Source organism: Chiloscyllium plagiosum, unplaced genomic scaffold (assembly GCF_037043375.1).
Source record: "Chiloscyllium plagiosum isolate Xiang-an unplaced genomic scaffold, Cpla_swu_hap1 HiC_scaffold_35, whole genome shotgun sequence".
Lineage (NCBI taxonomy): Eukaryota > Metazoa > Chordata > Chondrichthyes > Orectolobiformes > Hemiscylliidae > Chiloscyllium > Chiloscyllium plagiosum.
The window spans coordinates 58,323,618-58,346,991 of NW_028270173.1; the positions used below are offsets into that span (position 1 = coordinate 58,323,618).

Genomic DNA, 23,374 nt, shown 5'->3' on the forward strand with positions numbered 1-23,374 from the left:
GCATCTGCAGACCTCACTTTCTCCTGATAAGTTCCTCAGCCCTGTTTTCCTGCTTTCTTCCTGTAACCCTTGATACCCTTGACACTCAAGACCCTATCTATCTATGTCTTAAATATACTCAATGACCTGGCCTCCACAACCTTCTGTGGCAATGAATTCCATAGATTCACCACTGTCAGGCTGAAGACGTTTCTCCTTACCTCCATTCTGAAAGATATTCCCTTTACACTAAGGCTGTGCCCTTGGGTCCTTGTCTCACCTGTCATGGATAGGTATACTAGTCCTAACCACTCATTTTTAAAACACACATTCAGCTTGTGGCAGCGACAAATCGAGTTCTCCCAGCTGCTACCAGTATTTTGTATGCAGCCAACAGACTTAGGTAACCTATACCCCGATTTTCTGTGTGTGCCAGATACTGGGGATATTATTGTCAACCAGTGCCCAATGCCTGATTTTGGGTAAAATTATACAACTTCCCATCAACGCCCATTCCAAGTGAAAGATAATGATCAAGACACTTGACATTTATTGCACACTTCTCAATGGTGGGGAAGATCGGGGTGGTCAGGATTCTCTGTTACTTGACTGGTTTTCCACAATTATCAATATGTTGTGGTAGGGCTACAGAATTGTGTTCTGATTTGTCAGTTATGGGATGAAGGCCCTAACTGGAGTAGGGCCTTAATCCCCTCAAGCCCGTTCCACCATTTAGTGAGATCATGGCTGATCTATTGCTTAACTCCATATACTGCCTTTGGCCCATATCCCTGAATACCTTTGCTTAGCAAAAATGTATCTTTCTCAAATTAACAACGGATCCAGCACACTGTTTGTGAAAGAGAGATCCAAACATCTGCCACTTTTTGTGTATAGAAGTGCTTCCTTATACCTCTCCTGAATGTCTGGCCCTAATTCTTAGATTATGCCCCTGAGTTCTTGAATCTCCAACCAGTGGAAATACTGCATCTACACTGTATTTTCTGGTTAATAAATTTCGATCAGATCACCCCTTAACCTTCTAAATTCTACAATGAAAAGAAGCCTCATTTCTACAATCTGACCTCATAACTCCTGAAGTCCAGGTATCATTCTTGTAAACCTGCATTGTACTCCCTCCAAGATGATTATTTCCTTTCTAAGGTGTGGTCTGCTTACAGTACTGCAAGTGGGTTCTAATTATGGGTTTATAACTGTAGCATAACTTCTGCATCTGTAAGTTCAGCAACTTATACTCCGTTCTCTAGATATAAAGGTTAGTTTTCTTGATTATTTTGTGGACCTGTTTGTGACATTTTAAAGATCTATGCATCTGAACCCCCAAATCTGTGGACATCCACTGTATTCAATTTCATACCATCAAGAAATGATCTAGCCTTTTTTGTTTCAAAATGGATAATCTCACACTTACTTAGATTGAATTTGCCTAGTGAAGTAGTTAACACTACTTCAGTAAATGTTTTTAAAGATTAAAGGAATTAAGGGATATGGTGAGCGGGCAGGTAAGTGGATCTGAGGCCATGAGAAGATCAGCCATGATCTTATTGAATGGTGGAGCAGGCTCAAAGGGCCAGACAGCCTACTCCTGCTCCTAGTTCTTATGTTCTTAGTAACTGCCACAGTTTTACCCATTCACTTAGTCTATCAATATCACTTGTAATTATATGCCACCATGTACACTGTTTATAATGTGTTTAATTTTGTGTCATCAACAAATTTGGATATGTGACTTTCTATGCCATTATCCAAGTAGTTAATAAATAATGTGAATAATTTAGGCACCAACACAGAGCTATGTGGGACAGCTGGTCCTATCCTGCCAATTTGAGTACCGACCCATTATCTCTACTTTGTCAGCTGCCACTCAAGCAATTTTCCAGCTCTATCAGTAATTTGCTCTCAGTTCTGTAGGCTTTGACCTTAGTTAACACTCTCTTATGTGGGACTTTATCAAATGCCTTCTCGAAGTCAATATAAACAACATCCATAGACACTAATCACCTTTCCAAAAACTTCAAGGAGGTTTGTCAGGCATGAACTACCTGTCACTACATCCATGCTGGCTCTCCCTGAAACTTTTCAAGGTGTGCAGTTGACCTATCCTTAATTATAGACTCCAACAATTTCTCCACCACAGATATTAGGCTAACTGGTCTAAACTTTCCTGGCTTTCCTCTTTCTCCCTTCTTAAAGAGCGGAGCAACGTGTACAATTTTTCAATCTAAAGGGTTGACTTCTGTATCTAGCGAACTCTGAAAGCTCCTCTACTTCCTTTAACATCCTTGGATGGAAACCGTCAGGTCCCGAGATTTGTCACTCTTTAATTCCATTAATTTCCTAATTCCGAATGCTTTATATAATGTAAATTTTTATTCAATCTGTGTTCCCAATCTACTATTAACTTCCAACAAGCTTTTCTCCTTTACTGCTGTAAATGGTTTACTTTCTTCTATTGAGGCAAAGTAATTATTCAACATATCTGCCATTTCCTGATAGTCATTGACATTATCCCCACTTCCAGTCGTTAGTGGGCCAATATTGCTCCTGACCATTTCCTTTATGTCGTTATAACACTTAAGAGTCATAGAGATGTACAGCATGGAAACAGACCCTTCGGTCCAACCCGTCCATGCCGACCAGATATCCCAACCCAATCTAGTTTCACCTGCCACCACCCGGCCCATATCCCTCCAAACCCTTCCTATTCATATACCCATCCAAATGCCTCTTAAATGTTGCAATTGTACCAATCTCCACCACATCCTCTGGCAGCTCATTCCATACACGTACCACCCTCTGCGTGAAAAAGTTGCCCCTTAGGTCTCTTTTATATCTTTCCCCTCTCACCCTAAACCTATGCCCTCTAGTTCTGGACTCTCCAACCCCAGGGGACTTTGCCTATTTATCCTATCCATGTCCCTCATAATTTTGTAAACCTCTATAAGGTCACCCCCCAGCCTCCGACGCTCCAGGGAAAACAGCGAAAATGAGGACTGGAGATTAGAGTCGAAGAGTGTGGTGCTGGAAAAGCACAGCCGGTCAGGCAGCATCCAAGGAGCAAGAGAATCAACATTTCAGGCATAAGCCCTTCATCAGGAATGAGGCTTGTGGGCCAAGGATGCTGAGAGATAAATGGGAGGAGGTGTGGGGCTGGGGGGAAAGTAGCTGGGAATGTGATAGGTAGATGAAGGTGGGAGTGAAAGTGATAGGTCAGAGAGGATGGTGGAGCAGATGGTTGGGAAGGAAGATGGAAAGGTAGGATGTCCAACAGGGCAGTGCGAGTTGGAAGGTTGGGACTGGAATAAGGTGGGGGGAGGAGAAATGGAGAAACTGGTGAAATCCATATTAATCCCATGTGGCTGGAGGGTGCCAAGGCGGAAGATGAGACACTCATCCTCCAGGCATCAGGTGGTTAGGGTTTGGTGATGGAGGAGGCCCAGGACCTACATGTCCTTGGCGGATAGGGAGGGGGTTTAAAGTGTTCAGCCACAGGGTGGTGGGGTTGGTTAGTGCTGGTGTCCCAGAGATGTTCTCTGAAACAATCCACAAATTGGCGTCCTGTCTCCCCAATGTAGAGGAGAACATATCGGGTGCAACAGACGTAATAGATGACGTGTGTGGAAGTACAAGTAAATCTCTGTTGGATGTGGAAGGATCCTGTGGATGGAGGTAAGGGTGGAGGTGTGGGCACAGGTTTTGCTTCTTGCGATGACAGGGGAAAATGCCAGAAGGGAACAGTGGGTTGGTGTGGGACGTGGACCTGACAAGGGAGTCACAGAGGGAATGGTATCTCCGAAACTCAGAGGGATGGGGAGGGAAATATATCACTGGTGGTGGGGTATATTTGTAGGTGGTGAAAATGGCGGAGGATGGTGTGGTGTCCAGAGGTAGGTGGGGTGGAAGATGAGGACTAGTGGGGTTCTCTCCTTGTTGCAATTGGAGGGCTGGAATGCAAGAGCTTAGGTGTGGGAAGTGGAGGAGATGTGCTGGAGGGCATCATCGACCGTGTGGGAGGAAAAATTGCGGTCTTTGAAGAAGGAGGCCATCTGGGATATTCTATTGTGGAACTGGTCCTCCTGGGAGCAGATGCGGTGGAGGCGGAGGAATTGGGAATAAGGGATGGCATTTTTACAGGAGGCAGAGTGGGAGTCAGTGGGTTTGTAGTGGACCTCAGTGTTGAGTTGGTCATCAGAAATGGAGATGGAGAGGTCCAGGAAGGGGAGGAAGGTGTCTGAGATCGTCCAGGTGAACAGGAGGTCGGGGTGGAAAGGTGTTTGTGAAGTTGATGAACTGTTCAACCTCCTCATGGGAGCACGAAGTGGCACCGGTACAGTCATTAATGTCACAGGGAATGTAGTGTAGCTGCAGTAATTTCCTTTAATAATCCTTTACATTAGTTCCTATAAACTGCTTTGTGCTCTTTTGGTGGTCTTTGTATCTTTGCCATTCAGCAGAATCTGTACCTTTTTTTCATTTTTGTAAGTCCTTTATTTTAGTTTTAATTCTTGGATTTCTTTTCTGTGTAGTGTAACCTTTTGCTCTTAGGGTTATAAACTGATCATGTATTATTTTGCATGTTTTTTAAAACATTTTCAACTGTGTTCCAGTTGTTTTACCAATTAGCAGATTTCCCCAGTTTACTGTGGATAATCTGTTTGATTTCGCTACAGTTGGCCTTATCGAATTGAATACGATCAGTGTTATGATGACTGTTTGATAAATGTTCACACACAATTAGAAACTAAATCTGGCTCATTACTCATTTCTAAATCTAATGTTGCTTATCTCGGACCTGCCTAATATTACTTGCTACTCTTTGTCTTAAGCCTGCATGTAGCCTTCTGTTGTAAATTTTGTGCGTTTAAGTCTATTACAGGTGCTGTCTATCCACTGTTTTGATGATAATTATTGAATGAGGGCTGTGCCAAGCTGAGAGATTGTGGTGGAATCCTGCTGCTACTGCTAATGGCTCACTGCACCCCATGGACAGCCAGTTTTGGGATCTCGCCTGAGTCTACTTCCCCTGTGATGATGAACATGGTGAAGGGCTCATTCATCATTTGGGAGGGATGTGGTCATTTTCCTTGAACATATTTGACCTGACACCATGAGATTCTCATGGCATGGCATGGTGACTCAGTGGTTAGTACTACTGCCTTACAGCGCCAAGGACCCAGGTTCAATTCCCACCTTGAGCGATTGTCTGTGTGGAGTTTGCACATTCTCCCTGTCTCTGCATGGATTTCCTCCAGGTGCTCCAGTTTCCTCCCACACTCCAAAGATGTGCAGGTTAGGTGAGCTGGCCATGCTAAATTGCCCAGAGGGTTCAAGGATGTGTCAGTTAGGTACATTAGTCAGGGGTAAATGTAGAGTAGTAGGTTCAGGGAACAGATCTGGGTGGGTTACTTTTCGGAGGATCATTGTGGACTTGTTGGGTCTATTGGCCTGTCCCCACACTGTAGGGATTCCACGTTTTTACACAGTCAGTGTTAAGGACTTTCCCACCTGCCTGTGGAATTGGCCATACCCAAGACTGATGACAGAGAAATCTAGGGTGTTTCCAGATAGATTCATTCAGTAATCAGAGCTCATAGCAAATTGAGATCCCATATTACACACTGCCTGACTGAATTTCCGTTGTCTGCTCCTGGTCACTATCCAATGAGCCTGCTGGAAACAGAGGGTGTGCAGCAGGAAAAAGAGAACTTGTATCTGTTTCCCCCCACAGGGTAAAGCAGACTAACCGATCATTATGGAACGGCCTATAACTGAGGAATCAACCCCTTCATCAAGGCAGGAGAAGGAGTTGGAGGAAATAATGTTTCTTTTTCCTGTTTTACAGTTGGATTGCACCCTACTACACCAGAGAACACAGAGGATAGACTACAAAGATAGATCTTGACCATTACCCAAGGAACAACTGCACAACTGTGGGATGACATCTAGTCCCTTCACAGCATTGCTCAACAAAGTGAAGGTTGGGCAGTGAAACCATCGTCTGGAAATCTGTCAGTAAGGGGAACTTTCACATATTATCACATCTGAAACTGGTCAGTGGTGAAGAGCCTTCATCAGAACCAAACTTTCTGAAGGTTCAGCTATGGATGATCAGTCAGGATTGAAGCTGGGAAGAAGTGTGAGGGCTGCAAATGCAGAGAAAGTTTCAATCATTCTTCGAACCTCATGAACCACTGACTCATGCCTCTGGAGAAAGGCTGCTCAAGTGTAAGGTGTGAGAAGAAGACTGCACAGGCTCATATGGTCTCTTAACAACTGGTAACACAAGAGCTGCTTCATGGAAGAGAAACTCTTCAAGTGTGAGCTGTGTGATCAAGCCTTCAATCACAAATTGATGCTTGTGACTCACCAGAAAATTCACACTCAGAAGAATGCATTCAAATGTGAGGATTGTAACAAGACATTTGTACAGTTATCAGGCCTAGTGATTCATCAGCGCATTCATACTGGCGAGAAACCATTTAGATGTGAAGTTTGCAATAAAGTGTTCACAGATCCATCAAACCTCCACACACACCAACGTATTCACACTGGGGAAAAGCCGTTTAAGTGTGAGGTGTGTAACAGGGGCTTTGCACACTCATCAGGCCTGGTGTGTCACCGGCGTATTCACACAGGTGAGAAACCATTTACTTGCGATGTATGTGACAAATCATTCTCAAGGTCATCACTCTTACTTATGCACCAACGCATTCACACAGGAGAAAAACCATACACATGTAATGTCTGTATCAAATCATTTTCATCACGCTCAACCCTCCGTGTACATCAACGAATCCACACAGGGGAGAAACCATTCATATGTGAGGTGTGTGACAAATCATTTTTAGACTCATCCACTCTCCGTAAACATCAACGTATTCACACAGGAGAGAAACCATTCACATGTGATGTGTGTGACAAATCATTTTCAGATTCGTCGACCCTCCATAAACATCAACGTATTCACACAGGGGAGAAACCCTTCACTTGCGAGGTGTGTAAAAAATCATTCTCAAGGTCACCGAACCTCCTGCTACATCAGAGGATTCATACGGGGGAGAAACCATTTGTGTGTGAGGTGTGTGATAAATCATTCTCAAGGACATCAGACCTCCTGCTCCATCAAAGAACTCACACAGGAGAGAAACCTTTCACATGTGAGGTGTGCAACAAAGCATTTTCAAGGTCATCGATCTTGCTGGTCCATAAAAGGATTCACACAGGAGAGAAACCATTCACATGTGAAATGTGCAACAAATCATTCACAAGTTCATCAAACCTCCTGCTCCATCAAAGAATTCATACAGGGGAGAAACCATTCACATGTGAGGTATGCAGCAAATCTTTCTCAAGGTCATCAATCCTTCTGGTCCACCAGCGGATTCACACGGGGGAGAAACCATTCAAATGTGACGTGTGTGACAAGTCATTCACTCAGTCGTCTACCCTCCTTGTGCATCAACACATTCACACAGGGGAGAAACCATTCATGTGTAAGATATGTGAGAAGGCTTTCTCCACATCATCAGATCTCCGCAAACACCAACGAATTCATACTGGGAAAAAAACATTTACGTGTCAGATGTGTCACAAATCCATCTGTCTATCATCACACTTTAGTGCACACCAACACGTCCACACAGGGGAGAAGCCATTTTGGTGTGACATTTGTTACACGACTTTCACCAGGTCAGCACATCTGCTGGTCCATCAATGCACTCTCACAAGAGGAAAACCTTATCGATGTGAGTTTTGCAGTAAAGATTTCACACAGTTATTGGATTTCCTGAAACATCAGCAAACTCATATGGGATGATCGAATGAGGCTCTTGTTCATTTTATACACAGCATGTGAACCTATACCCAGTCTCAATGTGCAGGATGTTCAGTGGGACTGGGACACAGAACAAGAAGCAGCTTTCACTCCCATCAAACAACTAGTGATGACATCACCAGTGCTGAGGGATTATGATGTAACAATGGAGTGACCCTGCAGTGTGATGTCAGTGAAACAGGACTTGGACTAACCCCCAGGCAGTGAGGACAACCCGTTGTGTTCGTATCCAGAGTGTGAACACAAATTGAACAACACTTGATTGAGAAAGACAGCTGGACTTGTGAACTTTTGAGAAAAATTGATGGTGAAGGCTTGGCAGAAGCTACTTTGAAGCATGTTTCTCAAACCACCCATATCTATCCCAAAATGTTTGAAAATGATGTTACTTTGTTTGAGAGATATCACTTGGAAGTGAAATAGAAGCAAGGGAAGCAGGTGTACATCACTGACATGCTGTCAAGAGCATGATAATTCTAGTATAGAGCATGAAATCTTCCAAATTCAACAGCATGACATGTTCTGAAAGCCATCAATCCAGTAGAGGTACTGACCTGACAGATAAGCGTTTTACTCACATCAAGCAAACTACATAATGACATGCACTCTTCAAATGCTCTGGGAAATTGTGATGACAGGGTGGCTCGAATCCATCGTGGACACTTCTGTTACTGTAAAAGATTGGACAGAGGTGACGTCATCACCCAAGATGGCAACTTGTATAAAAGGAACAGGGTCATTATTCCAAAAGAGACTCTGAAACACATCCACATAAACCTTCAAGGAATCGGATCTACTGAGGAAGATAGGAGCCATACTCTACAGCCCAAACATAAGCAATGAGATGAAGGACCACTGAGTTCTTGTAATGAACATCAAAATAAACAAGATAAAGAGTTGCTCATTACTCATGCCATCCCAAACTGCACATGGATGAAGCTTGGAGTAGAGCCCTTCACTCTGACTAGAACTGATTATCTCATCACAATCAATGACTAGTCAGACGGCGGGGAGTTAGAGCAGCTGACATCACCGACTTCCAGTGATATTGTAGAATGTCTGAAAGCACACTTCTGATCAGATGTCATGACAGCTAACAATTAGGTAGATCTGACTTCTTCAGTTGTTTAAGGAATTGAATGATCACCAGTCTAAGGAGGTCAACAATTCCCCAACTTTGCAAACAATTGCAGCAAAAATTACCAGAGTAATAACACTCGCCACAAGAACAACATTTCCCAGGGACACAATGTCATTTCTGGAACCAATGGATTGAATGACCAAATCACATACGTAGCATGGGAAGACCTCGACAATTTAAAGATTGTGAGCAATGCTGTGTAGAAACAGGCATAATTAAAAGTGACTGAAAGAAATACAATTTAAACTTTGTGAGTGATAATTTGCATTATGGAGTATCAATGTGAAGTTACTTGTAAATGAGAGTTACTTGTAAATGCGGTTATATTCATATCTTGGGGTGAGCTGAAAATGTGTTGCTCATGCCCGAAACGTCGATTCTCCTGTTCCTTGGATGCTGCCTGACCTGCGCTTTTCCAGCAACACATTTTCAGCTCTGATCTCCAGCATCTGCAGTCCTCACTTTCTCCTAGAAGATATCTTGGGGTGATGCTTGGTTGATAATCTTTGAACACTGGCTTTGTTACATAAACAAATTCCAGCACTGATGTAAATAAATATTTCTGGATGATACCTGTGCTTTGTCTGTGAGTCCAATTCACTTTAGGCAGTTTCTGTATTCTGGGAGCAGGATCTAGTTCAGATGGGTGATTCCTGTGCTTTGTCAAGTTCAGAACAGGGAATTCCTCAGTTTTAGGTCCAGTTCTAACTGGAAGAGGGAGCAGGTTGTTGAATGTGGAAGAGTTTTGCGGGGAAGTTCAAAAGACAGATGACTGAAGTTAAATGCAAAAATAATTTCTTCTCGAAGGTGTTTGTTTGGAGCTGAGGGAATAAGTTTAAGGGTATCACGTTGTGAAAACAAGAGTGTTTGATTGTTCACAGCCGAGAAAATCTCTCACGCGTGAATATTCAAGAAAACAAAAGCATCTAACCTATAGATTTAACAGGGAAGGGAAATTTATTTGGATTTTTATTAACTGTAAAGTGATGGCATTAGGGAGTAGATGGGATTTTGGTTTGCTGGACATTTGAAATATTATCAATTATATACAGCTTGGTTTGTTTTACCTTTTCTTTCTTTTGTGTAATACACCTCTTTTTGATTGTTAAAACCAAATCTACAGCCTGGTATGCTTATATGAAAGTGAAAGACCACCATGTTTAATTAAACAAAGAAAAATATGATCTATTTTGCCAGATTTCATTCTGGTATCTGACTTGTCTGATAGTAATAGGAGCTGAAATTATAACACCATTGAATGTTGAAGTTTGCAAATCATGAGTAGTTTAAGTTGAAGGGAAATTAAAAACTGGAGAAACTGGGGGTTCTCCTTGGATCAGAGAGGTTTAATACTGGGGAGGTTTAATTAAAACATTCAAAAGCATGAGGGTTTAAATTAATTAGGTCAGGAGAAACTATTTCACTGGTAGCCAGAAAACACATTTACAATAGTTGGCAAGAACAGAAGAGGACAAGTGGAAGAGAAATGCTTTTATTTGATGAGATATGATCTAGGAGAAAGTGAGGAATGCAGATCCTGGAGAACAGAGTCAAAACATGTGGTGATGGAAAAGCACAGCCAGGTAGGCAACATCCCAGGAGTAGGAGAGTCGATATTTCGAACACAAGTTCTTCATCAGGAATGTGGGGGTCCCAAGAAGGTTGACAGATGGATGGGAGGGGTCTGGGAGGTGGGGGAGAATGTAGTTAGAAATGTGATAGGTAGCTGAAGGCAGGGGGGGTGATAGTGATAGGTCGGAGCAGAGAGTGGAATGGATAGGTGGAAATGAAGATAGACAGGTAGGACAGGACAAGAGGGTAGTGCTGAGTTGGAGGGTTGGATCTGTGTGTGTGTGTGTGTGTCAGTGGAGGGGAGATGAGGAAACTGGTGAAATCAACATTGATTCCATGTGGTTGGAGAGTCCCAAGGCGAAAGATGAGGTGTTCTGCAATGCATGGAGGACAAGGGTGACAGAAGAATTCCTGAGTAACTTGTTAAAATATTGGAATAATATTTTGGAAAATAACTGCAGGACTTGGTGAGAGTTGGGGAACAATAATAACAAGCTGATAAAGGTAGCATGAGCCCCATATGGTCTCCGTTTTACCATTCAATAAAATCTATGTAATCTGGAGGATACAATCATTCATAGATTCATAGAATCCCCACAGTGTGGAAATAGGCCATTTAGCCCAACAAGTCCACTCTGACCCTCCGAAAAGTAACCCACCCAGACCTGTTCCTTCACCCTATTACTCTATATTTACCCCTGGCTAACGCACCTAACCTACACATCTCTGAACATTATGGGCAATTTAGCATGGCCAATTCACCTAACCTGCACATCTTTAGATTGTGGGAGGAAACTGGAGCACCGAGCAGAAACCCACGCAGACACAGGGAGAATGTGCAAACTCCACACAGACAGGCGCCCAAGGTGGGAGTCGAACCCGGGTCCCTGGCGCTGTGAGACAGCAATGCTAACCACGGAGCCACTGTGCTGATTTTATGGACTGCCTCACAGATCAGGTACCCCCAGACACAGGAAGCTTAACACAACTGGCAGCAATATGAGTGGGTGCCAGCTAAATGTAAACTGGGTGATGTTTAGTGGAAAGACTAATGGCCCAGGAAAGGGGGAAGATTCAATTCCTCTGGATGTCTCAGGTACTGGGAGCAGGGTTGACTGGCTGAGGGCTGGGCTGTCACTCAGTGTTAGCATAGATGGATAGGATAGGGCAGAGATCCCTAGACCGCAGAAAATGTAAAAGAAACTCAGTTGGTCTGGCGGCATCTGTGGAGAGAGAAACCAAGTTAATGTTTCAGAACTGAGGAGAATAGATAATGTGAAGGACCAGTCTAAAAGAGGAATAGAGATGTAAAGTAGATGCTATTTAAGGTGTGAAAGGGAGAAAATGGGTCCTTTCTACTGAGAGCAAAGTAAACAGGAGACACACAAGATGAGGCTGTTGTCAGGGTGGGAGGTTTTTTTGGATTCAAGGGTGCAAACCAGCTGTGGTTCCAGCTGGCACTGCTTGGAGCTGCAGTTTACAGTTAAGCACCGCCAATTCCAGCTACCACCCAAATGACGGCCAACTGGGCTCGTGTGCTCAGATTTGAACTCACTCAACTAGAACATGTAGAACTGGGATATATATTGAATCAGAAAGTCTGACCTGTTTCCCACACTTCTGCCCTCACTCCTTCTCCTCCCTCCCACAATACCACAGCTCAGCGCAAGCAGGAAGAACAGCATCTCATTTTCCACTTGGGTGCCGGCAGCCTTCAGGATTCAATGTTGAGTTCAATCATTTTAGAACCTTCTTCTATGTCTTTTATCCACACCAACACGCCAGGCCTTGTCATATTTTCAGCAAAGCCAACCCATTTTAACTATGGCCCATTATTGCTCTTTTCTTTCTCCCTGGAATACCATCATCCATCCTTTTGTCTCCCAAACTGTCACTCTCTCTGTCTCTCAGGGCTCCATCTTTGTCTATCACTTGCTCCCTCTGTCTTCAGCATACATACTACCTTTTCCTGGCTGCTATCAGCTCTGAAGAAGAGTTGTTGGCCTTGAAACATTACCTCTGCTTTCTCTCCAGCAATGTCATGTTTTCAGATTTTCAGCTTCTGCAGTTCCTTGCTTTATCTTAATGATTAACTCCCTGCTACATCTCTTCCATGTATGCCCCACCATGCTCCTCTCTCTCTGATGGGATTTCCATTCTGATCATTCTTCTTGTTCATCATCATGTGTTTGACAAGATATTTGCTAAAACCTGCTTCCACAGCCACATCTAATTTCTCAGTGACTGCCTGCAACTAAGCCTCACATTGTGTGGATTCCAACTGAAGGTTCATCCTTCACCTTTCAAATCCACTCAGGATCACAGGTGTCTCTGGGAGGTACAGTGCTCCTCAAATAGCTCTTCTCACTGAAAACTGACAGCCACACTCAGTGCCATGTGCTACCACATGCTCACTCTCGACCTCTCCATAAGTATCATCTCATGCTATCTCAGAGCAGTCCTGCTTCCAAGTTCCACTCCATTCTCTAGCTTGTCAATGTTCTAACAAGAAACGTTTTGTCTTCCATTCAGGCTTAAGGAATACAAACTTCAGAAACTCAGGTGCCCACATCCCTCTGGAACCTTCCCCCTGTCTTCTTCCCTCTGACTGCCTTCTCTTAACCATACCTCTTGTCATGTATTTACTATCTCCTCCTACCCTCTGTTGTGTGATGTAAACATTCTGCACTCAGCAAAGGTCCTAGTTTTATCCCTCTGCCGTTTTCCCCAACACCACCACACCCTCCCCCCCCACCACCAGGAATTTTAGGCACAACATGACTTTGAACTCTTTTTCCTGTCACCTCCACCTCCGTGCCCATTTCTTTGCAAAGCATTCTCCTCCATACCCTTTCAACTGCCTCCAACATTCGTCCACCACATGCACCCTGTCCTCTGGCCTTTTACCTACGCTCAACTGGTTCATTGAGAATGATTGAGGTGAAATTGGTTACCTTAATTGCTTTGCATACATGCGCCATTCCCATCCCACTCACCTATTCAAACCAATGTCTCTCTGAATTGACTGCAAACCATGCTCTGAGATCCAAGCCTGCTGACAAGAGTGGGTTGTTGGCTGGAGTACTGACTGCTACATTGCAGAGGCTGAGTGCCAACTCTCGGACATTGCCTCCTATCTCCCCTGGACAATGACCGTCAGCATTCATCATCATTCTATTGTCCAAAACGGTCACTAATTTCATTATATGTCCCCGCCAACAGCCTCCCAAGCTCATAGTCTCGTAATTCTGCACAGCCTGTTTACCTTCTTCGCAAAATCCACAAACAGAACTGCTGGGCATATCCATTGTTTCTGCCTGTTCCTGCCCCACAGGATCTCTTATCTTCCTTGACTTGATTTTTTCCGCCCCCCCGTGTCCAGTTCCTTCCCATTTGCATCCACGAATCTTCTAATGCTTTACGTAAGTTTCAGAATTTCCAGTTCATGGCCACTGGCCGTCACCTCTTCACCATAGGCATGCAATCCCTTTACACATCCATCCCCCACTATATTGTCTCCCCTTCCAATCTTACTCAGGTTCCTCCCCACAACTCTTTCTCCAGTATACCAATAACATCATTAGTACTACTTCCCTCTCATATTCGGAATTGGAAAAATGTATAATTTTGCTTCCAATTTCCATCTTGCTTTTACCTACACTGGCCCATCTCTGAATCCTTCCCTTCATCGACATCTCTGTTCCCATTTCAAGGGACAGGCTGTCAACCAATATCCATTATAAACCCACTGACTCCCACAATACATTCTCACACCCTGCTTCCTGTAAAGGACTCAGAATTCCAAAGACTATGGTTGACATGACCCAGGGCCACGTCTGATCAATTTCCTGTACTTGGGCTCTCAACCCTTCTCTTCCATCCCACAGCACTGATAGGTTCTCCTCCCCAATATCCACATCTAAAGAAGCTTAATCTACCATTACCGCAACCTCCAGCATGTTATGGACTAGGCCAGACCATTCAAAACATTCTTCAGCAGGCAGCCCAGACCATAAGGTTGCTATTTGTTTTGGTAGGTGTACAGTGAAAATTACCCAGAGTAAGTTAGCTAGTTGAATACCAGGTTTTAAAACTGACAAAAATGTATTCACAAAATTATGGAATGAAACACAAAGAACAGAATACAGAGTACCACAGAACTCAGTCTATCCAAACTCGACTTATTATACTGTTCTGAAAATATACAACAATCCCAATGAACTAACCACTTAAACGAAGAGTAAAAATGAAATAGAGGCTTACAAGTCGAGATTAGAAGGGCAAAAGGAGAGAGAGAGAGGTTTCTAGCCTTCTTCCACATAGCCTCTGCTGTAACCCTCACATCTCAAGTTCTGAACTGCACAGCTAGAGAAATGGCCACAGCTCCTGTCTTTATGCAGGTTACTTCTAAAACATAAAAGCTTTGCCCTAAAATCTTATCTGTTTACTTATAAACAAAAAGGTCTCCCAATACCCTTTTCATCTCTGTACCGCTTCAGCTGATTCGGAGCCTGGGCTGTTTTATGACCCCTCTGAAAAAAAAACCAAGGTCACAGTTTCCTTGAGATAAGGAACAGCTTTTTATTTAAAAAAAGGACCAGCTTTGTGACAAGCGGTATACCTCCATCAGACACACACATCCCCTCCCATCCCTCATTTTGCAGTGGTGATTCCTCCTCCACTCCACATATCTCCAGAAACCCCACAGCACCTTCCTGAACAAGCGCAGAAGATGCAATACCTGCCCGTTTACTTCCTTACTCCTCACTATCCAAGGCTCCAGATACGCCTACCAAGTGAAGCAGTGATTTACCTGTACTTCCCTCAAACTAGTCTACATATTCGCTGCTCACAATGTGGTTCCCTTCTATATTGGGGCGATCAAATGCAGACTGGACAGCCCTTTGTGGAACACCTACATTCTGCATACAAAAATTACTTAGAGCTTTTCACTTGTCTGCACATTCTCAAGCAAAACGCAGTGCAATATGGAGGAACAGCATCTCACTTCCCACTTAGGGATCCTGCAGCATTCAAGACTCAATATCAAGTTCAATAATTTTAGAACCTGAACACCCTCCATATGTCCTCAATCTATTCACACACCACTGGCCCTGTCACAACCAACCCATTTTTACCTGCTTAACAGCTTTTCATTCTCCCTGGCATACCATCACCCATCCCTTTATCTGCCTATTGTTCTCTTTTTCTGGGCACCATTTCAGCTTATTCGCTCACTCCTTCCCTCTCCTTTCTTGTCTTCAGCATATATGCCAGGTAAAAACAATGACTGCAGATGCTGGAAACCAGAGTCTAGATTAGAGTGGTGCTGGAAAAGCACAGCAGGTCAGGCAGCATCCGAGGAGCAGGAAAATCGATGTTTCGGGCAAAAGCCCTTCATCAGTAATCCTGAAGGGCTTTTGCCTGAAACGTCGATTTTCCTGCTCCACGGATGCTGCCTGACCTGCTGTGCTTTTCCAGTACTACTCTGATCTAGACTTCACCATATGCCATCTTTTCCAACTAGTATCTGTTCTAAAGAAGGGTCACTGGAATCGAAATGTTAACTCTGCTTTCAGAACTCTACTGCCAGACTTGCTGCGGTTCTCGAGCAACTTCGGTTTCTTTTCCTGAAAGTCTTGATCAATCTTAAGTAATATGATAAGCAGTGATTGGCACATTGTATGGGCAGGGTCGTAAGCCACTCCTGTCTCTGATTGATTGACATTGATCACGACCAGTGTACAAAAGCCGTCTTTCCCTTCCTCTTCCAGAGCTGGTTCACTTCCTATGAAAACCAAGTGAGGAGATGGTGAGTGAAGGAGCAGCTTTTGTATCCCATAATATCCCCACCAATCTTCAGGCAGTCTGACTATCCTGTCCCTTATGCTGTGTGAGAAGACCCAGCTGAGGGAGCTGTTTACTCGGTGCTTTGTGCTGAACTGTTTGACTGGAGCTGTGTGTTGGATATTGAGTGTGTTTATTGGAAGCATTTCCCTCTGATTTCCAGGCTGAGTTTTGTTGATGGTTCATTCCTGAATATGAGGTGAGGTGTCATTATCTGGAAGGTGCAGTGTCTGAGGATCCTTATCGATTTCCTGTTGTTGAGTTCAGTGTGTGTTTGTCTGTGTTTTGGGACTGTGAATGGTCAGTTCTTTCTGTTTTGGGATCTGGATGTTTCCTGTTTTTTTTTTCAAATCCCATTAAAACCACCCACTGCCCGATCTCTGTAACCTATTCAGAGATTCTTTATAAAGCCTCCCATAACCCAGATGTCCCAAGCAATTTACAGGTGATGAAAAGTACATTTGAAACATGGTCACTGTTGTAACTTTGGAAACAGCAGCCAGAGTATATACAGTAAACTCTAATTGTTCTTGAACCAAATGAAACAGCCTGGAAAACCAGAGGACTCTTCAGAGTCTTCTCTATTAATATGGATATTGAGTCCATGTAAGCTGGTTTGGACAAGCATCACAAATTTTGTTCTCTAAAGGACATTAGATGTAATTTATAACAATTGATAGTTTCATACTTACCATTACTGAAGCTAGCTTCATATTTCAGATTGTATTTAAGGAATACAAATTCCATCAGTTACCATGCATAGGATATGAATTTAAGATTCTAAAATATTAGCCTGGGTGACTGAATTAGCAGTCCAGTGCCTCCATTCCCAGCTTTGCTTACATTAAAGGGCTCTCAACTCTTACTGTGAGGCAGCCTCCCACTGAAAATACAGATTGTTTGTGGAGGGACACAGGGTTATAATGTTACAGAGAAGACAGAGGGATAGTGTTAATATCACTGGATTGTAATCCAGAACTCTAAGCTTATGTTTCTTGGATTCGGGTTTGAATCCCACCATAGTGGTGAAATTTGAATTCTTTAAAACCTGCATTTTTGCTGTTCTGGACTATGTGATTCAAGACATAGAGCAATGTGGTGAACTGTCTTTTGAAATAGCCTAGTGAGCCACTCAGTTGTATTAACCGACTGATGAGTCTAATCAACTGGATAGATCACTTGACCTGCCACTAGAAACAACAAAGATAGGCACAAAACAAAATACAAAGATATACGAATTCTGGACATCTGAATCAAAAAAACAGAAGTAGCTGGAGAACCTCAAATCTGACAGCATCTGTGGAGAGAAAACAGTTAATGTTTAGCTTCTTCAGAACTGATTATCGCTTAAAAAAGGTGATCTATATGCTAAAGATAAGGGTGGGGAGTGAGAAGGAATAAATGATAGGTGGCGATGGAGCCTAGAGGGAGATGACAGCAGTTGAGCAGACAGAATAAATAATAGTGATGTGGGGGGAAAGAAAGGTTGCTCATGGGGATCAGTAGTTGTTGAAAATGGGTTGTGCCTGGTGAAAGCAGCCCATGTAATGACAAGGCTGGGTGTTTAGTGGTGAAGGAAGGGCATGGAAAGTGTTCAGGCCCTAAAAGTATTAATCTCAATATTGAGTCCTGAAGATTGCAGGTTCCCCAAGCTATTCTTCCAGCTTGCACTGAGATTTGTTGGAGCACTGCAGAAGGCCCAAAACAGAAATGTTGGCCAGAGAATGCGGTGATGTGGTTGAAATGGCAGGGAATAGGAAGCCCAAGGTCATTTTTACAGATAGAACATTGATGTGCTGCAAAATGGTTGCCCAGTCTGCATTTAGCCTCCCCAATGTAGAGGAGGCACATTGTGAGCACATTCCCAAAAGCCTGAGCTTGCATTTGATATTTTGTCTAGTGCGGTCTAAGCAAGCGCAATGTATCTAATTTCCTAGGATAACAGTCCATTCAATCAGCTACACTGAAGCAATATTTTTCTTGGCTTTCTGCACAATATATAAAGTACTTATTCCTCAAATAATTTTGTAAAAGAAAGCAAGAAATTTCAAAATTCACCAATGATTAACATTTCTCTTGTTGTTCTAAATACATACTCCTAAGGATAAAATTGTTCCTTACAAGTTCCTTTTACTAAAAATGAGCAGTATGCCCCTTCAGCAAAGGAGAATGAAGAGTTTGAGGAAATTGTTTTATTTTCCTATTTTACAGAAAGATTGCACCATACTACACCAGAAAATGCAGAAAGGATAGATAGTTTTGACTACTACCAAGGAACAACTACACAGCTGTGGGAAGACATCCAGTCCCTTCACAGCGTTGCTCAATACAGAAAGTTGGGCCGTGAAACCATCCTCTGGAAATCAGTCAGGTCATGGGAGCTTTGACACATCATCAGATCTGAAACTAGTCAGTGATGTGGAGCCTTCCATCAGAAGCAAACTTTCTGAAGGTTTGGCTGTGGGTGATCGGTCAGGGTGAGGCTGGGAAGAAGTGTGAGTGGCTTCAAGTGTGATGAGAGCTTCAACCATCATTGACCCTCATGAACTACTGACTCATTCAATCAGAGATTGTGAGGAGGGGCTTCACAGGTTCATTGAATCTCCAAATACTTAAGGTGCATTTGTTGTTTAATTGTTAACACAAAGTCAGCTACATGGAACAAAAGCCTTTCAAATGTGAGGTGTGTGGTAAAGCTTTTGTGGCCTCTTCAAGCCTCCTGAGACATCAGAGGAATCACACAGGAAAGAAACCCTTCAGGTGTGAGATTTGTAAATTGGCTTTTACCCAATCTTCTGATCTGCTGAAGCACCAGAGAATTCATACTGGGGAGAAACCATTCACATGTAAGGTGTGTGACAAATCATTCTCACGATCTGAGAACCTCCAGACACACCAACGCATCCACACAGGGGAGAAACCATTCACATGTGAGGTATGTGACAAATCATTTTCATCATCATCCGAACTCTGTGTACACCAACGCATTCACACAGGAGAGAAGCCATTTATGTGCAAGGTGTGCAACAAATCATTCTCACAATCATCGAACCTTCGTGCACACCAACATGTTCACACAGGAAAGAAACCCTTCATGTGCAAGGTGTGTGACAAATCATTCTCAGACTTAGCAGGGCTCTGCATACACCAACGCATTCACACTGGGGAGAAGCCATTTACATGCGGGCAGTGTGACAAGTCATTTTCACAGTCATCAAATCTCCGCACACACCAGCACATTCACACACAAGAGAAACCGTTCAAGTGTGAGGTTTGCAAGAAATCATTCTCAAGATCATCACACCTCCTACTCCATCAGAGGGTTCACACAGGGGAGTAACCATTCAAATGTGAGGTTTACGATTAAAGTTTAGTAATGTCTTTGCTCCTGGAATGCGTGCACATTTGCATGGGAGAAACTTTTCAGGGGTGAAGTGTGTGACAAGGCTTTCACACAGTGTTTATTCAGCTCCATCAAAAGCTGAGAGAAACCCTATCAGTCGTTCAATCTCCTAGAACATCAGGAAACGCACAAAAGGACAACCAGTAGATAAAAAGTTGTATCGATAAACTGTTAGATTTGTGAACTGTCTAGCCAAGTCCTATCCCATCCTGTACACAATCTCACTACAGGATGTTCAGGGGGACTGGGACACAGAACAAGAAGCAGCTTTCACTCCCATCAAACAACTAGTGATGACATCACCAGTGCTGAGGGATTATGATGTAACAATGGAGTGACCCTGCAGTGTGATGTCAGTGAAACAGGACTTGGAGTAACCCCCAGGCAGTGAGGACAACCCGCTGTGTTTGTATCCAGAGGGTTTACTCAAACTGAACAACACTGTGCACAGATTGAAAGAGAGCATGCCTGGCTATTGTCTTTACTTGTGAGCTTTTGGAGAGAGAGAGAAAAAAATGATGGTTGCATCTGAGCACAAGCCAAATCAAAGCATTTTCTCCAATCACTTTTATCTGGTTCACAGTGTTTTCAAAGGATGTTATTTTATTTGCAGAGATATTACTTGGAAGTGAAGTTCAACCAAGGAAGGCAAATGTATGTAACTGACATGCACTCAAAACCTACACACTCTGAAGGAAGTTAATGCTGATACAAATGGTGATATTTTCCAGATTCAAGAAGAAACAACAGCATCACATGCTCTAAAAACATATGGTCTCCTCTACATTAGACAGACCAAGTGCAAACTGGCAGAATGGTTAAGGGAACATCTCTAGTCCACACACAACAACCAACCCCACTTTCCAGTAGCCATCCATTCCAACTCCCCCTCCCACTCCCATTCGCCTGATGACATGTCCATTCTGGGCCTCCATCCTCACCTCAAGGCCACCCGCAAACTGGAGGAAAAACACTTCATCTTAGCACCTTAGCAGCCTTCAACCACACAGCCTCAACTTTGAATTCACCAGTTTCCAAACCTCCCTACACTCCACCCCATCCAAAATCCAACCCTCCAACTCAGCACCGCCCCCTTAACCTGAGCTAACCTGTCCATTTTCCTTCCTACTTATCTACTCCACCCATCCCACTGACCAATCACTATCTTCTCCTACCTGCATCCACCTAGCACCATCCCACCTATCTTTGCCCCAGCCCCACCCTACCTTCCCCTATTTATTTTTTAGCCCCGTTCCTCCTCCCCGGTCCTGATGAAGGGTCCTGCCTGAAAGGTCAACTCTCCTCCTCCTCAGCTGCTGCCTGACCTGCTGTGCTTTTACCAGCGCCACACTTTATCAACTCTAAAAATCATCAACCTATCAGATATTTAATCTGACAGACAAGAATCTTGCTCAGGTGAGACCAACTCCACAACAAAGTACAACTCTTTAAAAACATCAAGTTAAACAAGATAAAGAGCTGCTCGTGGGCAGCTCACGGATGAAGCTTGGAGTACAGCTCTTCACTGTCACTGGAACTGATTATCTTCTCACAGTTGACTACAATGCGGAGTTGGAGCAGCTGATGAATGTCTGACAACACACTTCAGGCATCATGACATTTTTGACAGTGTGATCAGTGACAATGACCTCAGACACTTCATGAGTGATCGAGAAATTCAGCACCACACATTATCTCCACACTACCCCAGTGAAAATTGCCAAAAAAATCATTAAGAAATCAGCCAATTCTGGCAACGATATGTAGGAGATTATATTTCTCCACACCAATATTACTAATGTCACTGCATCCAGACTATTGTTCTAAATGCTAAAAAAAAACTGAGGTAAAAATAGGAATGAGTTACAAGACCAAAGTGAACCAACAACCAAATTTCACTTTGATGAAGCTGCCGAATCATTTCCAGGGCTAATAGTTGGGAAGCCAGTCAGAATGCAACCATTCAATGCACTTCACAAGAATCAGCTCACTTGGCAACTGGGACCCATGGATAGAAGGTGTCACCCCAGTTTTAATGCAGCTCAACTGAAAATTCAGATCCATCATCAGGGGAGGCAATGGCCTAGTGGTATTATTGCTGGACCCAGTTAATGTTCGGGGGACCTGTGTTCAAATCCCACCACAGCAGATGATGGAATTTGAGTTCAATTTTTAAAAATCTGGAATTAAGAGTCTAAATGATGACCATGAATCTATTGCCAATTGTTGGGAAAATCCATCTGGTTCACTAATGTCCTTCAGGGAAGGAAACTGCCATCCTTACCTGGTCTGGCCTACATGTGACGCCAGACCCACAACAATATGGTTGACTCCTAACTGTCATTCAGATTAGAGATGGACAACAAATGCTGATTAGCCAGTGATGTCCACATCATGTGAATGAATATAAAAAAATGCTGTCATCTATGTGCATTTGAGAATGCAGACAAGAGTCTTGCTCAGGTGAAACCAACTAGACAAGGTGCATCTCTGCAAAAACATCAAGAAGACATTCATCAGCTGCTCTAACTCCGCATTGTAATCAACTGTGAGAAAATAAAGAGCTGCTCATGACATTCCATGGATGAAGCTTAGAATACAGCTCTTCACTCTCACTGGAACTGATTATCTTGTCACAGTTAACTACTATTCATAACAAGTAGCTAATGAAACAGTGCAATGACTGAGCATGAAACTGAATGATCATCATGGAGGTCAACTGTCACCCAGCAAATCAGCAGGGACTGTTACACAGCAACATTCCCAAGAGAATCACCAGCAGACACCAGATGAACAGTCAACTTCTATGCACTCCATAAGATTTACAAGAACAAGGATTTTTTTTTTATTAATGCAGGATAATTTTTTATGGAATTTGTATGTGAATACTTACAAGCAAGTGCATGCACTTCTTATTAAATGAACAGAGGAATATTTGAATAAATATCATTTTACACTCTTGATTTGATTTATTGTAGTCACATGTACTTAACTTTTCACTGCACTTTTGTGAGCAGTACAGGCAGATCTCAGCAAACAAGGAGATACAGATCATAGGCTTAGACAGAGCCAGGCATACAAGGTTACAAGTTCACAGGAAGTGCACAAAAGCAAGATCAACATTAGATTTGAAATTAGAAAGGTCAATTTTGCGGTCGAAAACAGCAGGGAAAAGGCTGTTCTTTTACCTGTTGATGTATGTGCGTTCAAGCTTCTACCTGCCAGAAGAGGTTGGAAGAGAGTATGACTGGAGTGGGAGGGGTCTATGATGATGTTGGCACCCTCTCCATGGCAATGAGAAGAGTAGGTGGAGTCCATGGTTAGGAGGTTGACTTCCATGATGGTCTGGGCTATGCACACAACTTTCTGTAATTTCTTGCAGACCAGCTGCTGTAACAAGCTGTTATGTGCCCAGATAGAATGCTTTCTATGGTGCATCTGTAAAAGTTGGTGCTAACCACTAGGCCACTGTGCCACCCTTTGTTCCATCTATGGGTAGTCTCAAACCATCGGCCTTTTGGTTAACAACTGACTGCGCTGACCAATTGTGCTACAGAGACTGGCACCATGACTCCAA

At 43.2% G+C, this 23,374-nt stretch overlaps 1 protein-coding gene across 2 annotated transcripts; it reads left to right on the forward strand.

The window, feature by feature from the left end:
* Nucleotides 1-3,578: 3,578 nt before the first annotated feature.
* LOC148140967 (uncharacterized) lies at nucleotides 3,579-22,760 on the forward strand. 2 transcript variants are annotated; one of them, XM_087978788.1, is made up of 3 exons: nucleotides 3,579-3,669; nucleotides 5,843-7,575; nucleotides 19,047-22,760. In XM_087978788.1, the coding sequence occupies exons 2-3, from the start codon at nucleotides 6,296-6,298 to the stop codon at nucleotides 19,732-19,734; spliced, it is 1,968 nt and encodes a 655-aa protein (XP_087834914.1). In that variant the 5' UTR covers nucleotides 3,579-3,669; nucleotides 5,843-6,295; the 3' UTR covers nucleotides 19,735-22,760. The 2 variants fall into 2 exon arrangements, with proteins under 2 accessions (XP_087834914.1, XP_087834913.1); XM_087978787.1 differs by lacking the exons at nucleotides 3,579-3,669; nucleotides 5,843-7,575 and adding an exon at nucleotides 16,414-16,593 and having other exon boundaries at nucleotides 18,606-22,760.
* The last annotated feature ends 614 nt before the right edge of the window (nucleotides 22,761-23,374 follow it).